We start from the raw sequence: 23,460 nt of genomic DNA on the forward strand, positions 1-23,460 counted from the left end.
TTACTACTTTTTAAACTTTTTATTGTCGCCACACTAGAGGACTTGATTAGCACCATACTTTATCATTCTTCTAACACACTACTATAATTCTTATTTTATTCTGATGTCATTGTGGGGGTAAAAGAGGCCCTGCAGTCACAGGCAGATAGGGACATAGGAGTCCTGTTCTGGAGATCATCGGGAGTCTTCTTGGTGAGACCACCCATGATCAGCAAGTTATCCCCTTTCTTGTGGATATCCTGTCAATAGAGGATACCTTGTAATCCTAGTCCAACCTCTTTAACATCAAGATGGGGTGAGTCAAAGAGGTAGAAGGGAGAGATTTGTATTCCCTTTCTATACTCCAATGCTCTGCTGCTAAACTGCCATTGGTAAAGCTTCTGGAGCATGGAGCTGCAGGACCAGGAAAGTATTAAATAGTGACAGGACTGAATGGCCACTGTTTAAATCCACACAGCAGCAGAGCACTTCATGAGCTAAGATAAGGTCTGGCTGAGCACTGTCTATGTAGACTAGTGACTGACGTCTCTTGCAGCTGGTGATCTTTGTGCTCCTCTGTCTCTCTGCCTTGTCATCCTGATTGATGTCCTCAGTCCTGGCTCCTCCATTCAGAACAGTTCTCAGGCTCCCACAGTAACAGCAAACAGTCCACACTTCCTGCAACAAGCTCAAGCTGTTGCTTCTATCCTTATGGCTGCCTGTGATTGGTCTACAGCCCAGTGGGAGGGTAAGCAAAGAGGAGAGTGATTGGATGAGTAATCTCTGCTCCTTCCCATCTCCTATTGCTGCAACTAGGTGTTTGCTCTGTACACATTGGCACCTAGCAGTGCAAATTTTGCAAACATTTTTTTTTAAATAATGGACACTACAAACGGCAGCAAAAACACCCCTTTTTTGTGGACTGTCTGTGAATTCACAGAGCCCCCAAGTGTGTGACTTATATGGTCATGATTTTAATAGACCCTAGTATTCCTTGAAATACAAAGTTAAGTGTGAAAATTCTATTTTTCAATTCACTCAAAAAAATATTTGCTAACAGCAAATGTATTGGTCAAAAAATGCATGGAACCATTCCTCATAGCTGTAGTTTAGCTTTGTACATCATTTGAGTTGTACTGAGCCATAATAAAGTACTCAGACAGGTGAAAATTAGATTGTGACCCACACCAGGAGCAGGGACCGATGTGATTACAATCTGTGTACAGTACTGGGGAATATCTCAGTATTGTCTAAACTATTAAAAATAATGAGTTCTCCATTTTTCAGCCTGTTAATGGCATCCAATTACAAACTGGATTTTATTGACCCCAATGGAGGAGATGATTCTGCAGTAGTCTCCATTTATACAGAACATGTACAACGTACACTTTGTTATAATTGAATACATAGCACACATAATTGTTTAGCTCCAAATTCAGCTCCAGATGGGTTATTATTGGAGCGTATTCTGGTAGGCCAGTTCTACCTTGAAGGATTCTTAATTTTGTGCCACTCTGGTATAGATACCAAGATCATATACACGTTGTTTAAAGCAATTTAAAGCATGATGTAAATGATTGATAAATCAAAAGCACAATTCAGTACAAGCATTGGTTTATTTATGCAGAGTATTATGCAAGATAAGAGGGTATCAATGAAATTATACTACATTCACATCAATATAAATGTAGATACATTTCAGATTTTACAAGTATAATTTTACAGAAATAAAGTCACAGAATATCCACCTTTAACAATTACTCCAGGAAATCAAAGCTTGCTGAATATTGAGAAATTTCGCACTTGTCAACATCACGTTCGACCTTGGCAAAGCCATCTTCTCCCCATTCTGGGCCCCAGCTGTGAAAAGAAATGCAAACACAGATGATGTAGGTGACTGTAAACCAATAAATGAATAGTGAATAGAAAAAAACATTGAACTGCTGACTCTACTACCAATCTTATGAAGGTTGTGCTCAAAAGAAAATGCAGAAAATGATTTAGTCTGGGAATAAAAAGGAAACATATTTAAAACCCATTGGGAAACATGAATTAAAATAGTGCAATGGCAAAGTTGATGGGAGGTGCATAACAACTAGTTGGGTCACTGCTTTCAATTTCAAAATGGCGTCCAAAATATTTGAGGGTTTTATTGGCAACTCCATGTTTTCTTGGACCACTTTTGATAACTTTCCCCCAGTCATAAATAGTGATACATAAGGTAAAAGCTAATATTTAGCATTAGGCCTCAGTCACACGGGCGCATCAGCAATCGTACACCGGCGCCGATGCGCTCGTGTGACTGCAGGAAGGAGACGGACGTACCTGCAGACGGCCGTCTCTCTGCAGCGCCGGAGGAAAGAACACATGACCGGCAATGAAGCCGGTCAAATGTTCTTTCCTCCGGCGCTGCAGAGAGACGGCCGTCTGCTGGTGTCAGTCACACAGGCGCATCGGCGCCTGTGTACGGGTGCCGATGCGCCCATGTGACTGAGGCCCTAAAAGGCAAGTGCAGAAATGAGAAGTTGCTAAGACATTCGTAGACTATTATACACATATTTATATCATGTTCATGAAGCCCCCCAGGTAATGCTTGATCAGTTCAGAGATGCCCTTAACCTTATCGACAGGGAGAATGTCCTCAAATTTAAGAGTACCGACAATAAATGGGAAATGCTTAAAAACATCTTAAATACTTACTGTGAGAGGTTCATACCTTACAGAAATAAAACAGTTAGGAGTAGGAGAAAACCAATGTGGCTCAATAAAGAAAATGTTTAAACAGTCAGGAATAGGAAAAAAAACAATGTGGCTCACAAAGAAAGCGTTTAAACTACGGCTGGGTTCACACGGGGCGTATTCCTGCCGGAAATCCCGCGGTTTGGCCGCAGCAAAAACTGCGAGATTTCCGCCGGGAGAACCGCCGTGGAAAAACCCGCGGTGGCTTTGAAGCGGCCCGGCCGCCCGCTCTTCCGCTGCGGCCAGCGCTCCCATAGAGGAGAGCGCGGCCGTGGCAAGAAGAAAAGATAAATAGACATGCTGCATCTTCTGAAGACCGCAGCCGCGGTTGCAGCCTGACTTACCGCAGCGGATTGGCCGTCCCGTGTGGACGAGATTTCTGAGAAATCTCGTCCACATGGCTGGCTAAATCCGAGATTAGCGGCCGCAGGCAGATTTGCCGCGGCGAAATTCCGCGCGGAATTTCCGCGGCAAATCCGCCCTGTGTGAACCCAGCCTACTAAAACTAGAAGGCAGCAAAGAAGCAAAAACAAAATCAAGTTATGCAAAAAACAGATAAAAGAAGCAACGGTGGAAACATAGATACTTATTGCCAAAGAGGGTAAAACTAACCCGAAACTGTCCCTCAACTATACAAATAGTAAAAAGTTTAATACTGAAAGTGTTGGCTCTTTAATAAATAACGTAAGAAAAATAGTAGAGGGTAATGAGGAGAGAGTAAATCTATTTAATAGTACAGATAGTCCCCGACTTGCGAACATTCGACTTACGAATTTCGCAAGATACGAACTATCTGTCCTGCACAGTATGATGGAATGCTATGGCATTACATCCTACTGTGCAGGGACCGGGCAGGCTTCTATCAAGCCTGATAGAAGCCTCTCCGGTCAGATTGCGGTTGCTAGGCAGCCGAGCGCCTTCTGAAAGGCCCTAGGGCTGTCTATGCAGAGCGCCTATCAAGCCGTGCGCTTGATAGGCACTCTGCATAGGTAGCCCTGGGGCCTTTCAGAAGGTCCCTGGCTGCCTAGCAACCACACAGCGTCCCGCGATCTCATCGTGGGACGCTGTACAGGCCCCCTGAACGTCGGGTGCAGGCTGTTTCTTACAGCGGACACCCGGCAGCAGCAGTTCCGACGAGACGCGCCGCTCGTCAGAACTGTTAACACTTTAAATACTGCTGTCAGAGCGGTATTTAAAGTGTTAACAGTTCCGACAAGCGGCGCGGCTCGTCGGAACTGCTGCCGCCAGGTGTCTGCTGTAAAAAACAGCCTGCACCCGACGTTGTATGGAGCGGGATCCACCCACGATCCCGCTCCATACTACCATTTGTTCGGACTTGCGAACAGGTTCCTGGAACGGAACCTGTTCGCAAGTCGGGGACTACCTGTATTCACAGAGGAAAATGAAATGTCAGATGAGATGCAGAGTGATAAAGTAAACTCTCCACTAAATGTCACCATTTTAACCCAAGAAGAACTGCAGACCTACATTAAAAAGATTAAATGGACAAATTGCCAGGAACCAATGGTTCTAAAAGAATTAAGTAATAGACAGACTGTTGTTTCTTATATATAAGGACTATATAGTGATGGGGGTCTGTTCCACTAGACTTATACATGGCCAATGTGGTGCCAATATTCAAAAAGTAGTCAAATAGTGAACCTGGATACTACAAGCCAGTAGGTTTTACTTCTATTGTGGGTGAAATGTTTGAAGAGTTTCTAAGAGGTACTATCCTGGAGTACTTCAAGGAAAAAGTAGAGAAGATAAGAAGTATTGTCCCACCTTGTTGGTCGTTTCTGCACTCACTCAGTGCTTGCAGATTTCCTCACAAACCAGCCACACCGCCAAGTCACAGCGGTACTTCATTCATGAAATCCAAGCAATGGGGAACTGGAGGCTTGTGAAAAAATTTCTGCTTTATTATAACATGCTCGATATTACAGGATAAAATTCAATCCTGTAATGTCGAGGACGTTATAATAAAGCAGAAATTTCTTCATAAGGCTCCAGTTCCCCATTGCTTGGATTTCATACTTCAAGGAAAATAGCTGTATAATTCCATATCAGCATGGTTTTGTGAGGGGTTTTTCCTTTCAAACCAATGTGATCAGATTCTACAAGGAGGTAAGTTGTAGACTGTTATAGAGAAAAAACAAATAGCTCACCAGTCTTCTTGCAGGTTCCCTGTTTCTGCTGTCGATTGGATTTTTTTTTTTTCTTGTGTCTGGCTTGCTGTAAGTTTGTACAGCTGAAAATGTTATTTTCAATGAAGTAGCTATAGCCAGTTCAACTGAACTCGCTATTTCTACTTAATTGAAAATAAGTTGTAGACTGGAGTCGGGAGCCTCATTGGATCTTGTATATCTGGAGTTTTCAACAGCGTTTGATACTATACTAAAAGGTTGGTATATAAAATAAGAATGCTTGGTCTGGGTGAGAATGTGTGTAAGTGGGTAAGTAACTGGTCAATGATAGAAAGCAGAGGGTGGTCATAAATGGTACATACTCTGATTGGGTCACTTGGTGTACCCCAAGATTTAGTATTGGACTGTATTCTTCTTAATATATTAATTAATGACCTGGTAGGATTGCACAGTAAAATAGCAATATTTGCAGATACAAAACTATGTATGTAATTAATACAAGAGGACAGAATGTGATTGCAAAGTAATGGAATAGGTGGAATACAATACACAGAGAGGAGTTATTTAGTTTAGAAAAAAGTTTGCTTGGGGGCGAACTAATAACTATATGCAGATATATCAGGGGGGGCATACAGAAATCTCCCCAGAATATTCTTATACCCATGATGGTGACTGTAAAGGCAGGTTAAGTCCTTTCAATCTTATTTTTACATACACTATTTATGTGACAGTAAATATATTCAAGAATGCCATGTCCCACAGAGATGTCACAGGAAGATATATTTGCTATACTATGAAAGTAAGGTCAGTGTACCAACATGAATGCAAATCAGTAATTCAAATGTTTGCAAGTGCTCAATGTGCAGAAAATATTATGTGTAATGGAGTTACAAGGACATGTACTATGCAAATCCTAGGGATAGGGTACAATCCCAGTAGCTCAGTAGGGTGGGTTGCTGCAGTGATTGTTTCAAGAAGGCTCATAATAAGCAAATTAAAATCACCACTTCATTTGACTTAATTGATGGATTACAATTACAGAGAAGTCTGTATGGGAATGGAGTCTAATTTTCTAGGTGAAGAATCCCGTATTTGCTTATTGTTTATCCAGCAAATTGAGAGGATATTCAAGAAAGGCAAATAAGAAAGGTGACATTCTGCAGTTGTAATAATTGTTCTGGTTTGCATGAACTATATACAGTATGTCTTCTAAGGGACTGATAGAGACAATGTCACAATGAAAACCTAACATGCATAAAGAATAAGCTGAATCTTATGTACAATATTCCCTTTGTTTGTAAAACAAACAACCATAGGGTTACAGTAGTTAACAGGAACAGGAAATTGATTTAAAAAAGATTTGAAAGGTATTGTGTAAATTGAAAAGTATTCTTATTGAATGTCTTTTAATTTCCTAGCTGTGTAACGATAACCGCTTCAAACTAATCTAAATACTTCTGTTCTACTGACTAGCCAGGGATGTCAGTGATAGGCAAGATCATCCACTAGATTTGAGCCACCAAACTGTCATGATCAGCATTTATGCCACCCACTAGCTGATTACTATTATGGCATCCTGTAGATACTAAAATGTAAATGGGTCTACGTGTACATAGAAGTCAGTGTAATAGAATGTCCATAGATAGACTGTAGGGGAAATTTACTAAAGACTGCCAATCCTGCACTAGTGTTTAGCTGCAGTGCACAATAGTAAAATGTGGCCAATTTATTAAGAGATGCATACCTCTTAGGGCCCTTTTACTCGGCCGATAAATTGTTCAGACTCCCACATTGTTCAGTGTAAATGCATGCCCTGACTGGACTACAAACAAGAATTTGTACACTTCTTGTTCATTGTTCTGTTTCTACAAGCAAAAAACTGAACGAGGGATTGGCCCATTTTAGCAGGCAGTCATTCACTTATGAATGACTGCTTGCTTACTGTGGACGGAGGCGGGCTGGAACGATCCCTGGTCTATTCCGCCTCCCTTCACTCAAAAGGGCCCTTAATAAATTTGGCGCATCTCTGGCAAGTCTTTGTGCCAGAAAAGAAAATCAACACCAGTCTGTTTCAAGTGTGAATTATAGTAAAACTGTCAGGCAATAGAGACAATGCCTCCTTCAACTAAACCATTCCCACTCTTCCCAAAAGTGGCAAGTGTGGCATAGAAATAAAAAATTGTACAAATTAGTTTTTGGCATGCACTAATTTTTGCTACTTTGTCCACCAAAAGGATGCAAATGCATAAATAAATTGTCCCTTCTTTGTGCATATGTGTGTAAGGAAACACACACACTCAATGCAGAACAATTTTCAATATTATCACTTAGGGACCGATGCAGCATTTTTGCTCCCATAAAACTCATTTATAGGGACCTTTGAGCCTCATAAATTACTGTATGGGGCTCAAAGGTGAAGGAAGAGAGAGGCATCTTTCATACTTACTGGGTGCCTTGTTCTTACACAGTGTACGCACAAACTTGGTATGACCCTTTCCAGACATTTCTGTGCACTCACTCTTTCATAGAAATGAATGGGAGAGAACGCACACAGCTTTGTGAAGAGAGTCACACCGTGTCCATGGTTTTAGGAGGTAATATGCTGAGCAATTGCCTAGGGCTTGTTTTCACCTGGAGAAAAATCCTAGTACTAAAGTATTCGCTGTGTGTGGTGACATTATTTGGTGTTTGCAGTATTATGTGGGAACCGTATGGCAGTAACATGTGAACTCTTTAAGAAAGTATTATTTATATGCTGCTTGTTATCTTGACTTTATATGGTGGCACATTATCTGAAATATAGATGCTAGTTCTTAGACATGTAGGAGACCCTGTCTTATCTGGCCAATGAAGCAGGGATTGTAAATTAAAAAAATGCAATGTATAGGTAATACATCATAATGAAAGCTATAGGACCTGCTTGCAGCAAAATTAGCAAGAACATGCATAGGAAGTGACATACAGAAAATGCTTCAAAAGACCTTTGTGAATTTTCTCTAACAAATAGTCACTTAAACCGTTAGCTCCTCATATAGTTTACATCCAGTCACTGCAGTTAACACTAAAAAAGTTGTTTTCTTACCTATTCTTTATTATCCAGTACGGCACTTCCTTATCATCGTCATTCTTCTCAGTGCCATAACCCACAGCAATAATTGCATGATTAGCACTGTCTGCACAGTCCCCGTCAAATATTCCTAGTTTTAAAGGAAAGCATCATGAAAGTTTTCTGAAAATTTGTAAACAACTGTAATAATAAGCTAAAAATGTGTAGGCTCTTCACTGACCAGTAACACATTGCGGAGCTACTGTTTTTTTCCCAATTTAGGCCTGGTTCACATTTTGCTGTATGCTCTTTATAGGCTTTGGCAGATATGTTTTTATATTCTAAGTTTGTAAGTTAAAAGATTTTTTCTAAGGAGACAATCCCTATTCGTGCACATGAATTTCATGGAGAGGGTCCCCCTAAAAAGCTTTATAAAAAATATTTTCTGTGTTTATCTGACTGCTTCCATACATCATCAGCATATAAGAAATATGTTGTAAATTAGTATGAAATCGTTCAAACCTGCATATTGTAGGACAGGATCACTGTACTATTAGCCCAGATGGCACAAACAAATATTGTGCCTGGAGGCACAAATACAGTTTTCATAGTAAGGGTGCATTCACACGAGTGTGTGCTGGTACGTACATAGGTGCGCACAAAACTGCACACCCACGTACCTGCACAAACACGCGTGAATGCAGGTCTGTGCAGCATTGCTTTCAATGGGGCTACGGCTGCTGCCAGCAGACCCATTGACAAGCATATGATCCCTGCAGTGGTTTTTAAGGAAGGGCTTGAAATATAAGCCCTTCCCTGAAACTCATCCCTGGTTTGTGTAAAAAAAAAAAAAAAAAAAAATATATATATATATATATATATATATATATATATATATATATATATACTCACCTCTCCACCGCTGCCTTGTAAATATTCCCCGCGAGAGTCCCCTTGTCACTGAACACTTAAAGAGCTGTTCAGTGACAAGGGGACTCCCCGTGGGGAGTAAAGAATCCCCTGCAATAGCTGTCACAGCTGTCTTTATCTCCGCGGGGACTCCCCACATCACTGGACACTGTGACAGCACTGTCACAGTGTTCAGTGACAAAAGGACTCCCGCAGGGCTGAAGAATTACCCTGCCACACCTGTTACAGCTGTGGCAGAGGATCACGATGTTCTCCCATCGCTTTCAATGGGACTGTCACTTCTGTAGCCCCATTGAAAGCAATGGGCTGCTGGTAAGCCCTGCAGGAATTTTTGGGGAAGGGCTTTAAATATAAGCCCTTCCCTGAAGATCATCCCTAGATGCTGTGGCAGGGGAATTCTTCAGCCCCACGGGGGAGGGCCCTTATCACTGAACATTGTGACAGTTCTGTCACAGTATTCAGTAATGAGGGGACTCTACACGGACATTAAGAAATCCTCGGCCAAAGCTGTGGCAGGGAATTCTTTACTCCTGTGGTGAGTCCCCTTGTCAGTGAACACTGTGACAGTGCTGTCATAGTGTTCAGTGACAAGGGGACTCCCCGCTGGGGAATACTGACACACACCACGGACCTATGGTGCACGCATGTCCTATGTCTTGTAGGTACATGCATTTGCACGCCTGTAAAACACGGACATGTGAACACACCATAGAGAACCAATGACTCTAATAGACGCATGGTTTTGTGCGCACCAATGTACGCACACGTTCATCTGAAAGCACCCTAAGCACAAGAATACCTATGCGCTATAAAAAAAATATATTGTTATGTTACCGCGGCTATACAGCATGAAATCCTGATCTACCGCAAACCCAACAGTCACAGGTCCCTCTAGTGCCACCGAGGATGCAATGCTAGCTTCATCAGGCAGGCTGTAGTATTTGGTAAAATTCAGCTGTATTGCTTTATCTTCTTTGTATCCACAGGCGTTTTGCTTGTTTCAGGAAAAAAAGACAAAAGAATTATAATTAATTTTATTTAACTACTTCCTTACCATGGTATTTTCCTAATTAGAGTACTTTCACACACAACAGATTTGTTAACAGAAATTTCTGCAATTGTCCCCTATTCATTTAAGTGGGATTTCAAGAAACCCATGCACACGCCGCAGAAACAACCGCATTCACATGTATGTAAAGGATTTTCAGATGCAAGAATATATATATATATATATATATATATATATATATATATACATGCAGTTTTTGTGGATTTTATCTTGTAACATTTTTACATGTGTTTTTTTGGCATTCTCTAGAGAAGCCTAGGAAGAGAAATGCCAGAAAAAGCATCATAAATAGGACATGCTGTATTTGGATAACGATGCAATTGGCTCCAAACCTTATAAAATCCTAACAACCAAAATGCTGTGTATGCAGCCATGACAATATGTTTCTAGAGGCTTTAACCCCTTCTTGCTAAGCAATGTACTTGTACGGTGCAAGTTGGGTGTCATTGTATGGATCAGGTACATAAGACAGGTCTGGGCTGTCTTTGATTGCTGACACCCAGCCACAATGTCCAGGATCAGAAATAACTTTGATCCTGACCATTAATCCCTTAGATGTCACTGTCAATATTATGGCACCCCCAAGATCAGGGGATGCTGTTCAGTTACCATGGTAGTCTGGAACTTGTGAAGGCCCGCAGGCCTGCCATGGATGTCTTAAAAGCATGGTATACTATAAAAGCATTGTACATGCAATAAGACAGTTGCCAGTTCAAGCCCCCTATAGGTAAAAAGTAAAAATAAGGTTATTAAAGTTTTTAATTATTTTAATCAGATCATTTGCATTGAAATTATATTTTTGAACACCATTACCCTTTAATTTCAAGCCATCTACACATGCATAAACATAATATACACAGAACACATCATTATACAACCAAAAGAATATAATCAACCACAATTACATTTAAGCAAATCATCAAATCATAATCACCCCTATTCCCCCAAACAGAAAAACAAATTAGGCACCTATAAAAAAAACTAACTTTTCTCCACCTTCTCACCACTCCCCCCCAAATCTCATCAACCTTTCTACAATACTTCAACACAACCAGCACTCACTCAATGTGAACTATCTTCCCCAAATTTCCTCAAACTTTGTCAAACACCCTCCTTTTTGATACATCCCCTGTTCCAAAGATATTACCTCTTTTATTTTTGTAACAAAATCTCCTACTGTCAGGTGGCAGGCTGCATTCAACAGGCTCCCAAAAGAGTATGCCCATCAAGTGCACCAACAATACTCAATATACAAATTCTGGGATTAAGAACAGTATCGACAAGATATATATTCTAATTATCTCTAGTACCCTATTCCAAAATTCATACAATTTTACACAGTCCCAGACCATATGCATTAGATCTGCAACATCCATGTAACATTTTGGACAGTCTTGAGCTTAATCCAATACCCATGTTAAACAACTTTAATGGAGTACTTATCCAGAAATAGCCTTGCTATCAGATACATCCTCCTTAAATTAATCACAGTTGATTTGCTTGGCATGAAGCTGAACTGATTCTCATGTATCAAATGAGCCATTACTAAAAGTAATCTATTCGCAAGTACCTTCACCAAGATTTGACCATCAGTGGTCAACAGAGATATTGGACGATCAGAATCAGGCCTTAGTCACACGGGCGTAAATACGCGCGTATATACGCGCTTAAAAACCCACGGGCGTTTTTACGCGCGTATATATGCGCGTAAAAACGCACCTACAAAAGATAGAACATATTTTACGCCCGTGTGACTGAGGCCTCAGGAAGACACAAATCCTTTCTCGGTTTAGGAATCAAGACAATCATATCATCGCTCAATAATGGTAGAAGTATACTTTCATGCAGTAAACACTGACAAATGTTGTAGAGGCATATGCTGCTACTGCATCCCTTAACTCACTCAGTGTCAAAGAAGCCTCTAATATCACTCTCTGATCATCAGACAAAGTTTGCAATTGCACCCGAGCCAAATATTCATAAAGATCTTCACAATCCACACTTAACATGGAAGCATTCAGGTTTTTAGAATAGTGAAAAAATGTCTCCAAAATGTCATCCTCCTTTATAACCAAAGAATTATCAGGCCTTCTTGAGGGCTCAGTCACACGGGCGCATCGGCGCCGGTGTTACTGCAGGTAGCAGACGGCCGTACCTGAAGACAGACGTCTCTCTGCAGCGCCGGAAGAAAGAACATGTGACCGACTTCATTGCCGGTCATGTGTTCTTTCATCAGCGCTGCAGAGAGAAGGCCGTCTTCAGGTACGGCCGTCTTCTAACTGTCAGTCACACAGGCACATCGGCTCCGGTGTACGGGTTCCGAAGCGCCCGTGTGACTGAGCCCTAATGCTGCCACATAAGATGATGATTCTGGGCCCTAATTATAGAAGCTAGAGAATGAAACTAAAGTTTTTGTTTAAATTATTATTATATTAAAAAATATTAAGGAGGAAAAAAATGATTTTTCCAATCATTGCATCAAAAAACAAATTTAAAAATCGGTATTGCCACCTCCATAAATGTCCAATTTATTAAAATATCACTTATCTCACATGCTAAACAAAGAAAAATACAAAATACCAGAATCGTGATTTTATTTTGGGGTAACCCTGAAGAAACATGTAAATTAAAAGTAATCAAAAAAGGTATATGCACCTTAAAATAGTACCTATAGAAAGTACAGCTCACCTCTCAAAAAGCCATGCTCACACTGGCCAATTAAAAAAAAAATTAAAAAGTTGTTGGGATCAAAAGATGGCAACACTAAGCAATTAAAAAGGTATATTCTTTTTAAATAGTTCACTATAAAAAAAACTATTCAAATTTGGTATTGATGTAATTGTATATTAGCCACAGCAGAGGATCGCTGAGTTCTCCCATTGCTGCTGCCGGCCCCATTGCAGACAGCGGTCGATATCGCAAAAATATAGAACATGCTGCGATTATTTTTCACACAACATCGCAGGAGGGAAAACATCGCAAATGAGAATAGGACCATTGAAAAGCATTGGCTACTTAATCATAGATTTTCACTCCCTCTCGCATCATGACAAAATTGCTCAATTGTCTCGCCTGTGTGAAGGCCCCCTTAAGATAATGTTTAATGGCTTAAAATGAGATAACTTGTCACAGGAAGTTATCAAACTCAAGTTTAACTTTACTACATCTGTATACATAGCACACCTTTAGGTTTCTTCCATGACCTTAGGCGTTTTTACATGCGCCTGCCGGCGCTGTACAGATACGTGAATGGGGCGCACAAATCAAATGTTTGTGTGCCCCTTCAGATGGCACAGGCCTGGTGCCCGGAATGCTGTTGCCTCCCTTTCCCTCCCCGTCACGGCTCACCCCCTCTCTCCTTCCCTCCGGCTGTTTGCAATAGGAGTGGGTGAGATAGGGGCGGAGCTAGGCACCCGCTCCCCCCCTTCCCCTTGTCTGTAGCCAGCAATTTGAGGGGCAGGCGGAGCTCAGCTAAGCTCCGCCCGCCCCTCCCCTTCCCATTGCAAAAAGCCGGAGAAAAGGAGAGAGGAGGAGAGAAGTAAGAGGTAGTTTAGCAGTCACACTGCTAAACTCCCTCCCACCTCCCTTCTCCACCCCCTGTCGTTAGAGCCCATGCAGCGGCTGACATATTCTGGGCACAAAGATAGTTCCAGGACTACCTTTCCTGCCTGGTGTAAAAGCACCCAGCGCTATATTTGCCAGCTGGGCGCTTTTACGTTCCGGGTTACGCCTGTGTGATCTGATGCACTGGAATCCAATGCATCAGATGATAGCGTATATCGGCCGGCTGTGAAAACAGCGGCCGATGTACACGTGTGTGAATAAGCCCTTAATTTGTTAGATGATACAATTTGTACCACATTTTCACCCAAAATGAGTGTATACTATACACATCTATACCATGCAAGCCCTTAGACATATGTACTGTGTAGGTAATGCATAATTTTTCTATTAATGATCCTGACAAGCAGACTGTTAGGAATAAACTGACTGGCAGGAATATAAGACTGCACCATATTTCTACATCAGACTCACCCCTTATTAATGCCCTTAGAATGGAATAAGAAGAAGATTTACCTTCTGTTCATATTCATAATCTTCGGCCTTCATGATTCCATTGCGTGTTACATACGTTAGTGCATAAATTGGGAGCCCTCCACAACATGCCTTATCTACAGTATCACAGTCCACCAGCTGTTGCTCACTCAGAGTCATCAGTTTACCGTTCTTAATGCATGATCGGGATTCAATCACACCCACCTTACAAAAACAGAAATACAGCATCAATTTAATATCAAATTCAGTAGATGGAACACATCAATATATATATATAGAATAGAAAATACCTACTGTTGCAAATGCCCAACATGATCCACAAAGCCCTTGATTCTTTGCATCTGTCACACATTTTTGGTCTCGCCAGTCAACATGTTCAGGTAGATCTTGTCTTAGTTCAGAGGTATAAACGGGTATGTTGGTTTCATCCCCATTTGAACTTAAGCAGTTCTTTCTCTTAATTTCTCCAAGTGTCTATTGTACAGTTAGAAAAGAGTTACAGTCATGCATTGTGCTTACTGTCAGTGAATAGTAGCAGTCCTGGCTTCATTCAGAAGCTGAAAATGGTGGATCACAGTGGCATAACTAGAGCTTGCACCTCAGTATCAGGGTGCCCACCCACTAGCGTTTTTTTACTGCGAAATTCGCAGCGTTTTTTTTTTCTGCAGGGGTCTTTGGGCTATGGGACATGCAAAGCTAAAATCGCGATCGCGCAAAATCGCGATATCGCGGTAAATCGTGATTTTGCGCGATCGCGATTTTTACATTACAAGTCCCATAGACCCCCTGCAGAAAAAAAACCTGCGAATTTCGCAGTGAAAAAAAACGCCAGTGGGTGGGCGCCCTCAGACTCTCTTAGCCAACTGTGCCACTGTGTTAGATGGACATCATCAGAACACAATTGGATGTAAATAAGGTTTTTCCTTTGACTGAGATCTTGAGTATAGTGTGGTAATTAAAAACTACCTGTGTTTTGCCTTTCAGTCATAATTCCACCTCTTTATTCCGTTTTCTGAGCAGATAAATGGATTTAAAACTGAAATAAACATATTTTTATTTCCCATTGATTTCAATGGGTTTTCAAAAAATCAGAAAGCAAACAGAAAGCTTCCCATTTGCTTCCGTTCCGTTGGGTTTCCATTTTTTTAATTGAGCAAATAGTGCTGCAAACTGCATTAGTTGTTCAGTAATAGAACTGAAACCAAACAGAATGGAAGCAAATGGAAAGCTTTTTGTTTGCTTTCTGTTTTTTTTAAATCAATGGGGAAAAATGGTCCAGTTTATTTCAGTTTGAGTTCCATTTCCAATATTACAGAGAGATGGAATTATGACTGAAAGGTGTGAACCCAGCAGTAGATTAGAACGTTCTAGAACCTTTTTTTCCATAATGAATGTGCTTGACTACATGACAAAAATGCCTTTTAACCCCTGTGGACCAAGTCAATATATTGCATATTTTTGAGCATCATTATTGGGTACATATATGTTTATTTTATATGAAGTTTTTAGGATATGGAATGCATGAAAATACAATTTTAACAAATGAATAGAAAGCTTAAGTTTAATGTGTGGGTCAAGAAGCGTATAGGTAATATTATGTAAACACTATTCTACTAAAAGTAATTGGACTAGTATTTACTTATATATGTTAATACTCAGCAGGGCCTTCTTTGGCTCTAATGAGATTGGAGATTCTCCATGGCATACTTTCTACTAATGTCTGAAACACTTCAGCTGGTGTTTTCCTCCATTCCATCCTGCAAATGTCTGGAATATCCCACTAGCACCTCCAAGTCGCGCTTCGCTTTGAAATAGCGGGAAACCTCCAGGTCCGTCCGAATCCCGACATGCAGGAGAGCTGCTAAGATGTATTGGCTTACTGTGCCACAAGCATAGGATAAACCGTTCAAATGAAAAATAGAAAAAAGGTCTCTGCGCTCGTAGTCCGGCAATAGAGGCAGCCGCAATTGCTAAATAGCAATATTTTTTTATTTTGGTGTCAAAATATATATATTATTTTTTGACACCAAAATAAAAAAATATTGTTATTCAGCAATTGTAGCTGCCTCTATTGCCGGACTACGAGCGCAGAGAGCTTTTTATCTATTCTTCATCTCTAAGAAGATGGAAGCCAATGTCCCAGCTTCTCCCAAACATGCTCAGTAGGGTTCAGGTCGGAACTCTGTACAGGCTTTAAAATACGTTTGGTAGCATTGTGCATGTTTTATATGATTTTGTGCCTTTTTTTTATATAAACAGCTTATTTTCAAAAGTGCCGTGTATTATATACCTTTGTGTTGTGCTGTGATTGTATAAAAACATTTATTTTTTTAATTATTCAAGGATTTTTAAAATTTTTTTTACATTTTTAGGACCTTTTATTTCAAGATCCTGCACTGTCTTTTTGACAATACATTATTGTGTGTACTTCTAACATACACAAAGCATATTTTAGACTTGTGGTCCTCAACCTTTTGAAGGTTACTACTATTAATATTGTTTACTACTAGAGATGAGCAAACGTGCTCATTTAGGACAATTACTCGATTGAGCATCGCTTTTTTCGAGTAACTGCCTACTCGAACGAAAAGATTTGGGGGCACGGGGGGCGGCGGAGTGGAGCGGGGGTAGCAGGGGGGAACAGGGGGGAGCTTTCTCTCTTTCCCCTGCACTCCCCCCGCAACCCCCAGCTCACCTCCGGCGCCCCCCGAATCTTTTCGCCCGCTTAAGCAGTTACTCGAAAAATGCGATACTCGATCGAGTAATTGCTCTAAACGAGCACGTTCACTTATCACTATTTACTACCTGCGGTAGCTGTAATAATGTTATGACATTGCTAATACTACTAGTGAATAATAATGTCTGCACCGCTGTAAGCATAGAAATCCACATGCTCAGGGTCCAAGAGCCACATATAGCTCCTGAGCCGTTGGTTGGGGAACTCTGTGCTAGGACATAACTAAGGTATAATGTACATGATTGGAAATTCCAATCGACTAGTTACATACCTGTACATCACATTGCTTACGGTGGTAAGGCATGGTGCTTGGGAATTTGACCAAAATTGGAACCATTTGCAAAAGTATTATTCTTAAGGCTATATTAACATTTTGAACATATTTGGTGCTCTTGGTAGCTCTTCTAGCCATACTCCTAAATTCAAACACCAGTTTAAGTACTGTGCTATTAACTATGTTATTTATAGCATTATAACATGATACACCTTGTAACTCATTTGCAAAAGGTAGTGATAGAAAAAATGAGATTGAAATACTTGTGTTATATTATACAATGCAGAGCATGGAGAACAAAAAGGTTGTCAAAGTCAAAGCTAATACTTAAAGGTGATGTTCAAAATTAGAAAATTAGGTCTGCTGTTTTCCAAAAACAGAGCCACACATGTCCAGAGGCTGACCGTGGTATTGCAGCTCCATTCACTTCAATGATGCAGCTGAGCTGTAATATCAGACACAACCCAGGGACAGGAGTGGTGCAATTTTTAGATGAAAGTAGACATGTTTTCCAATACTTTACAATCTCTAATTTGTTCTTACACAGAATATCAACTAAAGAAGATACATGTATGAACATCTTATTGTCTAATTATACCCCCCATTCTCCTGCCAACATATACAGCATTATCTGGTGAATAATTTGAGTCAACAGCAGACTATTCATTCCCTGAATATATATGTGCATGAACTTACTAAGTCAGCAAAATGATTCATTGCCATCCAGTATTTGGAGCTGCCTTCGTCGGCAAGCTTATTATGTTTCTGCACCTTATTCCAAGTTTCTTCCCAAATCTTTCTCCGGAATACCTCTTCTCTGGTAGATGAATAATTTTTACCTGGTGAAAAAATATTTTTAGACACTGTTACTGGCTTATCAATAGTAGGGGCAGACTGGCCTCAGGCTATAAGCCGCATCGATTGTATATAAAACGTTGAATACTAATATATATATATATATATATATATATATATATATACATACTTACACAGACACACATATACACATTCTTTGGAGCTATTGCTATATTTTTGTATTGCCTTATAACAGCAATGCTTCTGTACTAAATAAGCCTATGAGATAGAGCATGCAAGGGTTAGTTCATACTGGTGTTAGTCTAAGTTAACCATTCCTGGTTGTCTGTTCCATTTGGGGAGCAGCAAAACGAAAATAAAAATGGATGTAAACATTTCCATTGGTTTCCCCATTGATTTCAATTGGTTTTAGAAAAAACGGATATATTTTCATTTATTTACATTTAATTCTGTTTTTGAAATTGAACAATTAGTGCAGCTGCCTCACTTCACCTAGGATTAGAACCAGAATTTTCCTATTAAATACTTTATTTTTATTTTGCTTGATGTATGTGCATTCTAAGCTTTGCTTGGTATTGCCATGACATGTCTTTATTCAATGTAGTAGCTATATCACACTGCACTGTGAAAGATGACTTAAGCTTCATACATTAAATGTCATAAAGCTTCTCAGAATGCAGCTCATGGATACTCACACAAACTATAGATCTACAAGCTAGTGCTTTGTCAAATAGTAACGATTTCCTGTTCACATGATCTTTTAGCATATCACTTACTGTATTTTGCCTTCCATATACTCCATTCCTGATCGAAGAAGGTAGAAGCCCAAGTACAGATGAGGAGCGTGGCAAAAATGCAAAGACTTCTATTCAAATACATTCTGAAAGACAACATAAGTTGATGAACCAGCAATACATCTACTGATATTAACTCATTATCAGCATTGACTGAGCTGTAAAATAACGATAATGATAACCTACAGGGAAGAAAAAACGGCTGTCCGCGCTCCTAGGGATATCAGACTCTGATCCAGGATAATTAATTCCTTCTTTTTATTGGGAACACATACAGGGATCTTCGAGCAACGCGTTTCAGTAGGTACAACTACCTTTCTCAAGCTCTACACAACTACGACTGACACACAACATAAATAGGCATTAGTATAGTCACGAGGTGAACACAGCTAATTAACACATAGCTGCTTAATTAAACAGGGGCGTGATAGTAGCCTCCCAAGTAACTCTATACGTCGTCCAGGTAACACACTCGGAACGCCCTTTAGCGATCCGTGTACATCCATAAAACTTTATTTGGATCACTACGGGACAGCAATCTCTCACCAATGTGCGTGGACACCTGTTTTATGCTAGGTTTTAAACATTAAAATTTTCATTAGACATCCTCATAGTAACATTATTCACAAGATAAAACTAATGAATAAACTTTGCAAGAATAAATTATCTACAAACAACTTCATTTATCCTCCGTAACAATATAAAATAGATTATAAACATATGTAACATATAATAGGCGCTTAAACCTCAACACCGCTAATAACTTTTAACAGTCATAATATATTATATAAATAATGTATATAAAGAAAAATTTTTTTTTTCATAAAAACCTTTTATACAAGAAAAACATTCTACACACTAATATTAAATATTACCTATCATATAAAACTAAACTAATCTATATATAAACTAATTTCACCCCCTTAGCCTATGCACAATTATATAGGAGTTTCATACATATTTATAATTTTTATAATAAATATAGAGGACATACATTTATATAATGAGAAAATTTGTTATAATAATTTTTATAATACTGTTTACAATACTTATAATATGTATGAAACTCCTATATAATTGTGCATAGGCTAAGGGGGTGAAATTAGTTTATATATAGATTAGTTTAGTTTTATATGATAGGTAATATTTAATATTAGTGTGTAGAATGTTTTTCTTGTATAAAAGGTTTTTATGAAAAAAAAATTTTTTCTTTATATACATTATTTATATAATATATTATGACTGTTAAAAGTTATTAGCGGTGTTGAGGTTTAAGCGCCTATTATATGTAACATATGTTTATAATCTATTTTATATTGTTACGGAGGATAAATGAAGTTGTTTGTAGATAATTTATTCTTGCAAAGTTTATTCATTAGTTTTATCTTGTGAATAATGTTACTATGAGGATGTCTAATGAAAATTTTAATGTTTAAAACCTAGCATAAAACAGGTGTCCACGCACATTGGTGAGAGATTGCTGTCCCGTAGTGATCCAAATAAAGTTTTATGGATGTACACGGATCGCTAAAGGGCGTTCCGAGTGTGTTACCTGGACGACGTATAGAGTTACTTGGGAGGCTACTATCACGCCCCTGTTTAATTAAGCAGCTATGTGTTAATTAGCTGTGTTCACCTCGTGACTATACTAATGCCTATTTATGTTGTGTGTCAGTCGTAGTTGTGTAGAGCTTAAGAAAGGTAGTTGTACCTACTGAAACGCGTTGCTCGAAGATCCCTGTATGTGTTCCCAATAAAAAGAAGGAATTTATTATCCTGGATCAGAGTCTGATATCCCTAGGAGCGCGGACAGCCGTTTTTTCTTCCCTGTGGTTTGCCTGAATTAAGCCCCGGATACCCGGTGTAGCTTACCTGGATTGTCCGGCTGCTCTCCGACGGAGGTTGGATGGATTAAAGACCTATCTTACAAGTGGACTTGGATTGCGGTGTCAGCGAGATACCTTTTGCAAGGTATTCTCGCTAGACACCAGGTGAGTCTAACACTCTACCTTGTTTTTCATTTCATGTTAAGATAATATAACATGATTTAGTAAAGCATCAAGTGCGCCTCCTTATAATATATTTTATTTGTGATAATGATAACCTGCTCAAGTATTAGTAGCCTCAAAAAATTCACAGACACATTTTTTTTTTTTTCAAGGACTGGTCAGACAATTTTGCCAATCCTGATACGCCACAAATACAGCATGAAATAAATGTAGTTCAACAAAGAAACCAACACAAAGAGGCAGTTCTTATTGTTAGTAATATTCTATGCTGTTCCCCCATACTATATTCCACTCACCTGAAAGATACGCTGTCAAATATAATTGTAATTTCTTGGTCTCACCAGCCTATTTATACCAAAGTTTTACATGCGTTTTAAGAATTATCAGATTATTCTAACTGAATATCGCAACCCCTAACTGATTACAGACGACAGTTATATGCGATAAGATAAGCAAATGGATATTACAGGGGCCTTTGTCTTTCTAAATTAATCTTTACTGGATTCTAAGAACTTATTCAATGTTGTAACATACTTTGTGTTTCAATTCCTCGCCCCTTTCAAGAGATAAATTTTCCATGGACAGCATGCAGAGATATCAAAAAGGGTGAGGAATTAAAAACCAAAATGTATTATTAAAGAGAAACTGCGCTTACATTAATAAAAAGAAATACAATATAGATAATTTAAAGCCTTTCATCAGTATATTTATTTAACCCCTTCTAGATGCTTTTAGTTGAAAGTCGCTCTTGAAATGTTGCCCTTACTCTTATTCATCTATGCAGCTAAAGACCCCTGACTATGGAAAATCTGTCTTCAGCTGCATAGATGAACAGGACTACTAAGCACTGGGGATAGCTGTTGCTTAATTGTGACCGCAGCCTTCCAAAGCTATTCCTGGTACAGTTCTAAAGGCATCATTGATCCCAAACCACTACCTTTATGACTCACAATGCACTTTTATAATTCTGTCCATGGGTTGTCTGGCACTGCTGTTCAGCTCTATTGTAGTGAATGGGGCTGAGAATGTTTATATATATATATATTTTTTTTTAAGTTAATATGATGCTGTTTCTTCAACTGACATAGGAAGCGGGATGACGTAGAGTGTGCCTATGTAGGAAAATGTGAAGAGAGATCTGAGTAAAGGACTCAGTAAAGAGAGAAACAGAGTGTGTTGTTCCCAAACAGCTGCACCATTTATTATGGTTGCTGTGATGAGTCAGAGACAGCGGGAACAGAAAGCCAGGTGAGTGCCACACTCCACCACCAACATGGCCAAAAAGTGATCATAGCAACTTGACTACAGAGATAAGGATGCTTCTGTACATGATAGATAATTGAGTTATTTAACATCAGGAAAGGTATCTTGCACAATTGAATTATTATTTACTAAATCATAGACATGGTGGCTAACCAAAGATGTCATGGCTGAACCTAACATGATCTGATTCTACTACATGCTGATTGAGTTCAAGAAATCCCTTCAACCAGAATTTCTTTCTGCGATATTCCCTAGCGGTTATCATGTGCAGGGTAAACACCCTCAATACCAGTCCCCTCCACCTCCGGGCCAACCCATCTTGGAACCCGACCAACCCTCTACCCTACAGCACCAGTCACAACCTGTTTTTGGAACAAAGCAGCCATGTCTTATCCTGAGCAACAATCTTTTAGTATATTTTTATTCTTGGTGGTATATGAGGACTGATGAAATTAATGCTAATGTTTTTTTACGGTTTAGAGCAGTAGTTCTCAGCGTGTGCATTACTGCCCACTGGGGGGTGTTTTTACTTCTCAAGGGGGAGGTGGAACGAAAAGGGGCGTCAGGGGGGCATTGGTACATAAAGGGGGCGGTAGAGGAGTGTTCTGTGTTGGCTTTGTTGATTTTTTTCGTCTGGTAACTACATTTTTCTCAAAATTAGTAGTGATACATCAGTTTTCATTGATAATCTATCCTAAAACAATCGGTGAAATCAGAAACCGACGAAAACCGAGGCAATTAATCCGATACGAATCACTTACATGTAATGGGAGTTGTGTGCAGCCTGCACGCCTCTATCATATAATGTATAACTTTTATAACTCCATGAATCCACTACAGATCAACCACACTTCATAAAACTTGATAACCTACAGCACAACCTAACCTGTTGTATTCCATAATGCCGCTGATTGGCTGGAACAGCTTCAAACTTTCACTCATGTGGGTCTCTAGGAATTGTAGTCCTAGTGGACGCCAAGTGTCTTTTCAGAACACTGATATAAACTGCAACTCCCAGAGACCCACACAATTGAACGTTCCAGACATTCAGCGGCATTATGGAATACAGCGAGTTATGTTGTTCGGTGTGATTGATCTGTAGTGGAGTCATGGCGTTATAAAAGTCATACATCATTATATGATAGAGCGACATAAGCAGTGCATTCTTGAAGCATACTTTTGTGAAAAAGGCTTAGAAGAAGAAATGCCATGAGTATTCAAATGACTGCTTGAAATACTGATTCACTCCTTCTCTTACAGTTTACCTTGTGCCTTGTTTGTGAAAACGCATTTTCAAATGAAGCTATGAAGCCTTTAAGACTGAGTGATCACCTTGCAAAAATGAATTCAAATGAAGTGGGTAAGCCTATTTAATTTTTCCAAGGTTTAAAGTCAAAGTGTGAGAACCGCAGCATGGTAGGCCAACTATTTAGAAAATCTGCTCTCAATGCTGACAAAGGCTTCCTTGCTTCGTATAAAGTCTCTTTATTAATAGCACAATGTGGCAAATCACATACCATTGGGAAAACACTTGTTTTACCCATAGTTAAAGAGATTGCCAGTACTATGCTGGGGCCTGACGCGTGTGCCATGGTGAAATC

At 39.6% G+C, this 23,460-nt stretch overlaps 1 protein-coding gene across 1 annotated transcript; it reads right to left on the reverse strand.

Annotated features, from left to right (window-relative positions):
• Positions 1–1,581: 1,581 nt before the first annotated feature.
• Positions 1,582–18,687, reverse strand: LOC136612251 (cathepsin K-like). The gene is made up of 7 exons (XM_066592468.1): positions 18,570–18,687; positions 17,674–17,816; positions 14,261–14,440; positions 13,988–14,170; positions 9,676–9,835; positions 7,948–8,062; positions 1,582–1,839 (listed from the first exon to the last, which is right to left on the reverse strand). Exons 1-7 carry the CDS (start codon positions 18,685–18,687, stop codon positions 1,737–1,739), a joined length of 1,002 nt encoding a protein of 333 aa, XP_066448565.1. The 3' UTR covers positions 1,582–1,736.
• Positions 18,688–23,460: the final 4,773 nt, after the last annotated feature.

The sequence above is a fragment of the Eleutherodactylus coqui genome, chromosome 2 (assembly GCF_035609145.1).
Source record: "Eleutherodactylus coqui strain aEleCoq1 chromosome 2, aEleCoq1.hap1, whole genome shotgun sequence".
NCBI lineage: Eukaryota > Metazoa > Chordata > Amphibia > Anura > Eleutherodactylidae > Eleutherodactylus > Eleutherodactylus coqui.

Coding starts and splice junctions, on each gene's coding strand:
- LOC136612251 (XM_066592468.1), bottom strand. CDS start 18,687: ATGTTGTCTTTCAGAATGTATTTGAATAGAAGTCTTTGCATTTTTGCC. Junction 14,171..14,260: donor CATGTTGGGCATTTGCAACA/GTAGGTATTTTC, acceptor TGTTTTTGTAAG/GTGGGTGTGATTGAATCCCG. Junction 9,836..13,987: donor ATTATGAATATGAACAGAAG/GTAAATCTTCTT, acceptor TCCTGAAACAAG/CAAAACGCCTGTGGATACAA.